The sequence below is a fragment of the Columba livia genome, chromosome 34, assembly GCF_036013475.1.
Source record: "Columba livia isolate bColLiv1 breed racing homer chromosome 34, bColLiv1.pat.W.v2, whole genome shotgun sequence".
Classification (NCBI taxonomy): domain Eukaryota; kingdom Metazoa; phylum Chordata; class Aves; order Columbiformes; family Columbidae; genus Columba; species Columba livia.
Window position 1 is genome coordinate 425,599 of NC_088635.1, and position 10,155 is coordinate 435,753.

General features: G+C 39.7%; 1 protein-coding gene and 1 long non-coding RNA gene across 2 annotated transcripts; one reads left to right on the top strand and one right to left on the bottom strand.

The window, feature by feature from the left end:
• Positions 1-2,780: 2,780 nt before the first annotated feature.
• On the bottom strand, positions 2,781-6,818 carry LOC102085303 (leucine-rich repeat and fibronectin type III domain-containing protein 1-like protein). The gene is given in 22 exon segments (XM_005515617.3): positions 2,781-3,028; positions 3,031-3,277; positions 3,279-3,389; positions 3,391-3,403; positions 5,174-5,199; positions 5,202-5,276; positions 5,278-5,352; positions 5,355-5,459; positions 5,462-5,533; positions 5,535-5,675; positions 5,677-5,829; positions 5,831-5,887; positions 5,889-5,951; positions 5,953-6,018; positions 6,020-6,058; positions 6,060-6,107; positions 6,109-6,189; positions 6,192-6,302; positions 6,305-6,346; positions 6,349-6,392; positions 6,395-6,530; positions 6,532-6,818. Coding segments are annotated over 22 exon segments (1,887 nt in total). The 5' UTR covers positions 6,592-6,818; the 3' UTR covers positions 2,781-2,906.
• A 25-nt stretch (positions 6,819-6,843) lies between these two features.
• On the top strand, positions 6,844-9,575 carry LOC110356597 (uncharacterized). Its single transcript, XR_010468578.1, has 2 exons — positions 6,844-8,640; positions 8,697-9,575. It is a non-coding gene; the product is annotated as an uncharacterized LOC110356597 (long non-coding RNA).
• The last annotated feature ends 580 nt before the right edge of the window (positions 9,576-10,155 follow it).

Genomic DNA, 10,155 nt, shown 5'->3' on the forward strand with positions numbered 1-10,155 from the left:
TAGGACCCAAATATTTCCCAATTTTAAAGATAATTTCACCCCAAATTTTTCATCTTTTAAGACCCAAATCTTCAAATTTGGACAAATTTGACCCCCAAATTTTCATATTTTAAGACCCAAAATCTTCATATTTGGACAAATTAATCCCAAATTTTCAAATTTTAAACACACGTGACGCCAAAATTTCCACATTTTAAGACTTAAAACCCAAATATTTTCAAATTTTAAGAAATACGACCTCAAATTTTCATATTTTAAGACCCAAATTTTCATATTTCAAGACCCAAAATTTTCATATTTTAAGACTAAAACCCCAAATCTTTTCAAATTTTAAGACATTTGACCCTCGAGAACCGTCGCGAAACACCAAAAACGCCTCAAAATTCACAATTATTAAGAAGAATCGTATGAAAATCCGGAATTTAATCACTCGACCTCGCCCGCCGCTTAATTACCTCGGTTCGTTAATTCACTGTCTAATTGGAGGATTAATTGTGAGTCCGTTCGAGGGGTAAAAGTGCGGAAAATCGTTGAAATTTGGGGTCAAACGACCGGAAACTTCCGGAGAATTCGTCACTTCATGCACTGGTACAGAATTGGGCGGGAAATCCCACCCCGACGGGGAAAACGTTAATTAGTGGCGCCCTCGATTAACGAATTTATTGACAAAATAGGAAATAAAGCAACAAAACACCTTCGGCGTAGGACGGGACGGGCGAATTTCGGTTTCAATTTCTCAAATTCCAAGTTCAATTTCAACTTCAATTTCCATTTCAAAGTCAAATTTCAACTTCAATTTCTATTTTTCAGTTCAAATTTCAATTTCAATTTCAAATTTCAACTTCAATTTCTATTTCCACTTCAAATTTCAATTTCAAATTTTCAACTTCAATTTCTATTTCCAGTTCAAATTTCAATTTCAAATTCAATTTCAAATTTCAACTTCAATTTCTATTTCCAGTTCAAATTTCAATTTCAATTTCAAATTTCAATTTCAACTTCAAATTTCAATTTCAACCTCAATTTCAATTTCCAGCTCACATTTCAATTTTCCATTTCAATTTCAATTCAATTTGGAATTTCAATTTCCATTTCCAAATGCCAATTTCAACTTCAAATTTTGATTTCAATTTCTGATTTCAATTTAAATTTCAACTTCTATTTCCATTTCAAATTTATATTTTATTCTCAATTTCAAATTTCAATTTCCATTTCAAATTTCAATTTCAATGTCACTTGTGAATTTCAATTTGCATTTCAAATTCCAATTTCAATTTCAGTTTCAATTTTGAATTTCAACTTTGAATTTCAATTTCATATTTGAATTTCAATTTTCAGTTTCTATTTCCACTTTCATTTCAATTTCAATTTTCAATTTCAATTTAAACTTCAATTTCTATTTCTATTGCCATTTCAAATTTCAATTTCAACTTCAAATTTTGATTTTCAATTTCTGATTTCTATTTCAGCTTCGATTTCAATTTCATTTTCAAATTTCAACTTCCATTTCCATACCAATTTCAATTTTAAATTTTCAATTTTGAATTTCGAGTTTCAATTTTGATTTTCAATTTTCAATTTCCAATTCCAATTTTCAATTTCCAATTCCAATTTCCAATTCCAATTTCCAATTCCAATTCCCAATTTCCATTTCCAATTTCCATTTCCAATTTCCAATTTTAATTTCAAATTTCAATTTCCACTTCCATTTCAATTTCCAATTTCAACTTCAAATTTCAATTTCAGCTTCAATTTCTATTTCTATTTCCATTTCAAATTTCAATTTCAACTTCAATTTCTATTTCTATTTTCCATTTCAAATTTCAATTTCAGCTTCAATTTCTATTTCTATTTCCATTTCAAATTTCAATTTCAACTTCAATTTCCATTTCCATTTCAAATTTCAATTTCAGCTTCAATTTCCATTTCTATTTCAAATTTCAATTTCAGCTTCAATTTCAATTTCTATTTCCATTTCAAATTTCAATTCTCAGCTTCAATTTCTATTTCTATTTCCATTTCAAATTTCAATTTTCCACTTCCATTTCAATTTCCAATTCAACTTCAAATTTCAATTTCAACTTCAATTTCTATTTCTGTTTCCATTTCAAATTTCAACTTCAATTTCCATTTCAAATTTCAATTTCAGCTTCAATTTCTATTTCTATTTCTATTTCAAATTTCAATTTCAGCTTCAATTTCTATTTCTATTTCTATTTCAAATTTCAATTTCAGCTTCAATTTCAATTTCAATTTCCATTTCAATTTCCATTTCAGCTTCAATTTCAATTTCAATTTCCATTTCAATTTCCACTTCCCATTACAATTTCAATTCTTTCCATTTCCACTTCAAATTTCCAATTCTATTTCAAATTTCCATTTCCACTTCAAATTTCCAATTCTATTTCAAATTTCCAATTCTATTTCAAATTTCCAATTCTATTTCAAATTTCCATTTCCTTTCCCAATACCTCCACATTTTTAACCAATCACCATCACCTCGACGACCAACCTCGACCAATCCCCTTCGTCCTTTGCGCCGCCTCACAACCCACCCCCCCACACCCCACCCCTTCCCCTCCCGAATCCTTCCCGGCAACGCCGAACGCTTGAAAGCCGCGACGCGATTCCGTCGCGCCAAACAACCGGAGGGTCCTGAGGGGCCATTTTGCTGCTGGTTTGGTGACAAAACGGAAACCGAATCTTGCGCATTTCGCCCAATTTAACGCCACGTTAACGAGTCGGAACGCTAGAAAAGAACCGGTAAAAAAAAACGCCGCGAATCGCACGCTTCGGTTTAATATCTCCAAATAAAATCGGTTAAGAATGCGAGAATCGTCTACGGATTAAAAAAATAGCTTCTTTTCTTTAAACCATCTGAGCTTAAAAATAGACAAGAGTGAAGCTTAAAATGGTCCCGGCCTTAGGACGGCGCCTCGGCGGCTTTTGGCGCCGTCCAAGTCTACGATAGTCTTGGCTTTACCGGAAGAGCCCGGGCAGTCTTGGTTCAAAACTGTCCCTCGTCTCGGTTAATTTTGGAGGAGGAACGAGCCATGGAGGCGCCGTTGGTTTGCGAGCACACGTTGTTGACTTTGGCGGCCTTGTTCTTGTGGTGGTTGTTGTAGACTTTGTACTTCATGAGGAGGATGAAGATGAAGACGAGAACCGAGGCCACGATGATGCCGCCGATGATGATGATCATGGTGCCGCCGAGGAACTGGGCGTGGAGGGAGCGGCACTGCTTGAATTCCTCGTGGGTGGTGAAGGCCACGCAGCCCCAGCACCTCGGTGGCCGGAAGTGACGTCAAGGCGTCGTCGCGCACGGAGAGGACGCACAGGTCGTAGGAGCGGCCGGCAACCAGATCGGTCAATAGGAAGGATTTACTTGCCCGCCGGGATCATCCTGGAAGAGAAAAGGAGCACAGTGAACGTCCCAATTAATCAATGGGATCGTTAGGTTTGATAATTAGTGCTGCTTATTAGGGAATCTACGTCAACGTGTTATCAACGCGAAGGTTGATACCGACCACCCCCTTCTAATCCCCCTCCAGGTCCCATTGGCTTCCTGGCCACAAGGTCTCCCATCCAAGTGCTGACCGGGCCCGACCCTGCTTAGCTTCCCACATCAGCCATTCTCAGGGTGTTATGGGTACATATATTATATATATATATATACGCTCCCAAATATATCCTGATGGTATCTGAACTTAATCCTTTTTCAAGGGCAGAGCAGAGGGGCAGGAGAACCTCTCTGACCTACTGACCACCCCCTTCTAATCCCCCCCAGGTCCCATTGGCTTCCTGGCCACAAGGTCTCCCATCCAAGTACTGACCGGAGCCCCGACCCTGCTTAGCTTCCCAGATCAGCCATTCTCAGGGTGTTATGGCTCTGTATATTATATATATATATGATCCCCACATACCATCCTGATAGTATCCGAACTAAACCCTCTTTTCAAGGGCAGAGTAGAGGGGCAGGAGAACCTCTCTGACCTACTGACCACCCCCTTCTAATCCCCCCCAGGTCCCATTGGCTTCCTGGCCACAAGGGCCCCAAAAACTGTATGAAATCAAACGTGAATTTTGGGTCCAAAACTGTATGAAACCAATCTATTTTATATATATATTAGAAAATAAATTATATTTATATATTATCTTTTTATAAACCACAGCAAAGCTCTCATCAGCAATTAGTCAGGTGACCTCATTAACAAAGATCGTGGGGATGACGATGGAGACGTTTGGCGCCCATTTTGACCCTGAGGTGATTCAGAGCGCCATTTTGACCCTGAGAGCGATTCTGGCTCCATTTTGTCCCTGATGTTGATTCTGGCGCCATTTTGGGCCCTGAGGTGATTTTGGGCCATTTTGACCCTGAGGTGATTCTGGCGCCATTTTGACCCTGAGGTGATTCTGGCGCCATTTTGAGCCTGAGGCGATTCTGGCGCCATTTTGACCCTGAGGTGACTCTGGCGCCATTTTGACCCCTGAGGTGATTCTGGCGCCATTTTGACCCTGAGGTGATTCTGGCGCCATTTTGAGCCTGAGGCGATTCTGGCGCCATTTTGACCCTGAGGTGATTCTGGCGCCATTTTGAGCCCTGAGGTGATTCTGGTGCCATTTTGAGCCCTGAGGTGATTTTGGGCCATTTTGACCCTGAGATGATTCTGGCGCCATTTTGGCCCTGAGGTGATTCTGGCGCCATTTTGACCCCTGAGGTGATTTTGGCGCCATTTTTGAGCCCTGAGGTGATTCTGGCGCCATTTTGAGCCCTGAGGTGATTCTGGCGCCATTTTGACCCTGAGGTGATTCTGGCGCCATTTTGAGCCCTGAGGTGATTCTGGCGCCATTTTGACCCTGAGGTGATTTTGGCGCCATTTTGAGCCCTGAGATGATTCTGGCGCCAATTTTGAGCCTGAGGTGATTCTGGCGCCATTTTGACCCTGAGGCGATTCTGGCGCCATTTTGACCCCTGAGGCGATTCTGGCGCCATTTTGACCCTGAGGTGATTCTGGTGCCATTTTGAGCCCTGAGGTGATTCTGGTTGCCATATTGACCCTGAGGTGATTCTGGCGCCATTTTGCCCCTGAGGTGATTCTGGCGCCATTTTTGACCTTTGTGCCCCCATTTTGAGCCCCGAGGTGATGCTGGTGCCGCCATTTTGAGCAGTTACCTGTACACCAAGATGTCATCGGTCCGAACTGTTGTACTGGGATCTGGTACATGCGGATCCCGGGGAGGTGATGCTGAGGCGGCCACTGGATCAGCGCCGACGACAGCCGTCAGCTCGGCCACCACCACCCCCTTGTCCTGCTGGGCCTTGGTCTCGTTGGGAAAGCTGGACTTAGCCGAAATGAGAGGATATCCGAGGGCCCCGGCTCCGCGTCTTTGTCGCAGTTGGTGCTGTTGGCCAGGTTGGGATACGGGGCAACCAGGAGGCTCAACCGGAGCCGTCGTCGACTCCCCCGGCGGCATTGGACGCGATGCAGGTGAACGTCCCCTTGTCACCACCAACGAGGCCACCCAAAATATCCCAGAGTGCCGTTTTCGTATGAAACCGTCCTGGAGGTGTTGGACACCAACTTCCCGTCGGGCGCGATCCAGCGGACGTACGGATCCGGATCGCCGACGGCTTTGCACTTCAACGAGACGCTTTGCCCCTCGTAGGTCGCCGTCATTTTTGGGCGTGCGGTGCGTTATCATGGGGGGCTCGCAGACGAATTCCTCCTCCTTGATGGACCAGAAGTACTTGCCCATGAGCTCGGGGGGCGAAGCGCAGGTCTCGAGATCGTCCTCCTCCTCGTTAGGGCGCCGCAACCAGACGAGCTCCGCAGTTGCAATGCAAAGGGTTCCCGCCCCAAAAACTCAGCACCAAGGAGGAGAGCGAGGGACCCCTTGGACTTGGCGTAGACGGGGATTCTGGAAAACAAAGGGTCCGGAGGGATCTTTTTTCAGCTTGTTGGAGGTCATGTCCAAGCGGGAGCGAGTTTTGTGGAGGTTGGAGAAGATCCCCTCGGGGCACAAACTCAATGAGATTATGGTCCAAACTGACCGTGTTTGACGTTGGTCAGCTTGGCGATGGTCTCCCAAGGGACGTTGACGAGGTTTGTTGTAAGACAAGTCGAGGTCTTCGATGGTTTCGGTGAAATCATCCAGCGACCCGGGGGAGATGTAGTTCAGCTGGTTTGTTAACTGAGTATTAAATGACGGAGGTTAATTAAACCTTTGAAATGATCTTCGTTGATGTACGTCAACCGATTGCTATCCAAGTGCAAGGCGTGGAGGCCTTTGAGATCGAGAAAAAGGCGTAAGGCATGATCTGACTGATCGTGTTCCTCGACAGCGTTCAAGTGGATCAAGTTTGGTCATGTTGGCGAAATCCTTCCGCCGGAGGTGGTGATGAAGTTGTCCATGAGGCGCAGCTTCCGCCGTTGCGGCGGTCGATGCTGGGCGGGCACGAAGAGGAGCCCGGTCTTGGTGCACAGGATGGTGAAGGACGGAGCCAGGTTTTGGCACATGCAGCGTTTGGGGACACATCATGGCCTCGGTGGTTGCGCTAATTACCAGGAGGTAGACGAGCAGCCTTTCCATCGTAAGGAGGACGACAGGCCTAGAAGTTAAGAGAATAAAATCCGTGTAAATGTGATTTAATTCGGTATAAGAAAATAGGTTTACACTATGTAAATATATCACGTAAATATGATTTAATTCAGGATCGGAAATAGGTTTACACCATGTAAATATGATTTAATTCGGGATCGGAAATAGGTTTACACTATGTAAATATATCACGTAAATATGATTATTAATTCGGGATCGGAAATAGGTTTAACACCATGTAAATATGATTTAATTCGGGATCGGAAATAGGTTTTACACTATGTAAATATATCATGTATATATGATGTAATTCGGTATTGGAAATAGGTTTACACCATGTAAATATGATTTGATTTGGTATCAGAAATAGGTTTACACTATGTAAATCTATCATATATACATATGATTTAAGTCAGTATCTGAAATAGGTTTACACTATGTAAATATGATTTGATTCGGTATCGGAAATAGGTTTACACTATGTAAATATATCACGTAAATATGATTTGATTTGGGATCGGAAATAGGTTTACACCATGTAAATATGATTTGATTTGGGATCGGAAATAGGTTCACACCATGTAAATATGATTTGATTCAGGATCGGAAATAGGTTTACACTATGTAAATATATCACGTAAATATGATTTAATTCAGTATTGGAAATAGGTTTACACCATGTAAATATGATTTGATTTGGTATCAGAAATAGGTTTACACTATGTAAATATATCATGTAAATATGATTTAATTTGGGATCGGAAATAGGTTTACACCATGTAAATATGATTTGATTCGGGATCGGAAATAGGTTTACACTATGTAAATATATCACGTAAATATGATTTAATTCAGGATCGGAAATAGGTTTACACCATGTAAATATGATTTGATTTGGTATCAGAAATAGGTTTACACTATGTAAATATATCACGTAAATATGATTTAAATCGGGATTGGAAATAGGTTTACACTATGTAAATATATCACATAAATAGGATTTAATTCAGGATCGGAAATAGGTTTACACTATGTAAATATGATTTGATTCAGTATCAGAAATAGGTTTACACTATGTAAATATATCACGTAAATATGATTTAATTCGGGATCGGAAATAGGTTTACACCATGTAAATATGATTTGATTCGGGATCGGAAATAGGTTTACACTATGTAAATATATCACATAAATATGATTTAATTCAGGATCGGAAATAGGTTTACACCATGTAAATATGATTTAATTCAGGATCGGAAATAGGTTTACACTATGTAAATATATCACATAAATAGGATTTAATTCGGGATCGGAAATAGGTTTACACTATGTAAATATGATTTGATTTGGTATCAGAAATAGGTTTACACTATGTAAATCTATCGTATATACATATGATTTAAGTCAGTATCGGAAATAGGTTTACACCATGTAAATATGATTTGATTCGGGATCGGAAATAGGTTTACACCATGTAAATATGATTTAATTCAGGATCAGAAATAGGTTTACACTATGTAAATATATCACGTAAATATGATTTAATTCAGGATCGGAAATAGGTTTACACTATGTAAATATATCACATAAATATGATTTAATTTGGGATCGGAAACAGGTTTACACTATGTAAATATATCACGTAAATATGATTTAATTCAGGATCGGAAACAGGTTTACACTATGTAAATATATCACGTAAATATGATTTAATTCAGGATCGGAAACAGGTTTACACTATGTAAATATATCACGTAAATATGATTTAATTCAGGATTGGAAATAGGTTTACACTATGTAAATATATCACATAAATATGATTTAATTCGGGATCAGAAATAGGTTTACACCATGTTAATATATCACGTGAATAGGTTTTAATCCAGTATTGGAAATAGGTTTACACCATGTAAATGCGTTTTAATCTGGTATCAGAAATAGGTTTACACTATGTAAATATATCATGTAAATGTGTCTTAATCCGGTATCAGAAATAGGTTTACACCACGTGAACATGATTTAATTCGGGATCAGAAATAGGTTTACACCACATAAATATATCATGTAAATGTGTTTTAATCCGGTATCAGAAACAGGTTTACACCACATAAATATATATAACGTAAATGTGTCTTAATCCGGTATCAGAAATAGGTTTACACCATGTAAATATATCACATAAATATGATTTAATTCGGTATCAGAAATAGGTTTACACCATGTTAATATATCACGTGAATGGGTTTTAATCCAGTATCAGAAATAGGTTTACACCATGTTAATATATCATGTGAATGGGTTTTAATCCTGTATCAGAAATAGGTTTACACCACGTAAATATGATTTAATTCGGTATCAGAAATAGGTTTATACTATGTAAGTATATAATGTAAATAGGTTTTAATCCGGTATCATAAATAGGTTTACACCATGTAAATATATAACATAAATAAGTCTTAATCCAGTATCAGAAATAGGTTTACTGCACGTAAATATGATTTAATCCTGTATCAGAAATAGGTTTACACTATGTAAATATATCATGTAAATAGGTTTTAATCCGGTATCAGAAATAGGTTTACACCATGTTAATGTAGCACATAAATATGTTTTAATCCGGTATCAGAAAACAGGTTTACACCACATAAATATATCACGTAAACGTGTTTTAATCCGGTATTGGAAATAGGTTTACACCACATAAATGTGTCTTAATCCAGTATCAGAAATAGGTTTACACTACGTAAATATATCATGTAAATGTGTCTTAATCCGGTATCAGAAATAGGTTTACACCACGTAAATGTGTTTTAATCCGGTATCAGAAACAGGTTAATCACCCCTTGTTCAACATCAAATATTTAGCTACATAACGAACCATCCGCGCCCTCTGCAGCCTAAACCTTAAGCCCAGTCCTAACTTCTACACTTAATTAGTCTTCCACTCATCACAATAAATGGCGATAACTTCAAAACCGGCTTCGGGATGCAAATCCCCTTCGGTTCAATATGTTACATAGAATAAGTCTCTTTTCTTCTATAGAAAAGTGGCGCTAAGCTTGATTTTATTTTCTTAAAATCAGAATTAAGAAGCGGTCGCGCCGCTCCGGTAAATCTGGGTTCTTATTGGACGGAATCTCTCCTAAAAATCACTTATTTCCTAATGGAGATAATCGCAAAACCCAAAAGGCACAATGATAAAACCAGTTCTTTGTGGTTAAGAGGTGGATGAGACAACAACTCAGGCCTAACAAAGCTCAGCTCTGTAAGCTCCAGCTCTTCAAAGCACCTGAGGAGCAGCTTCCAACGCAAAACTATCCGCAACCACCATCGGATTTAGCGCAGGCTCAGCAGAAACAAGGCAAATCCGCTCTCAAAGGCCCCGCTGGAGCCCGGCTTAAGGCTGGCCTAACTAAAAACTCCACCACAAAGCCATTCAAAGCACAGATTGGACAAAACTACTGTAAATCCGGATTATTTTCTCAGAAGCGGTTCCCGTCACGCTTCCGAAACGCAAAAGGAAAGAGATCCCGGCTTTGCTCCCTTTAAGCTGGG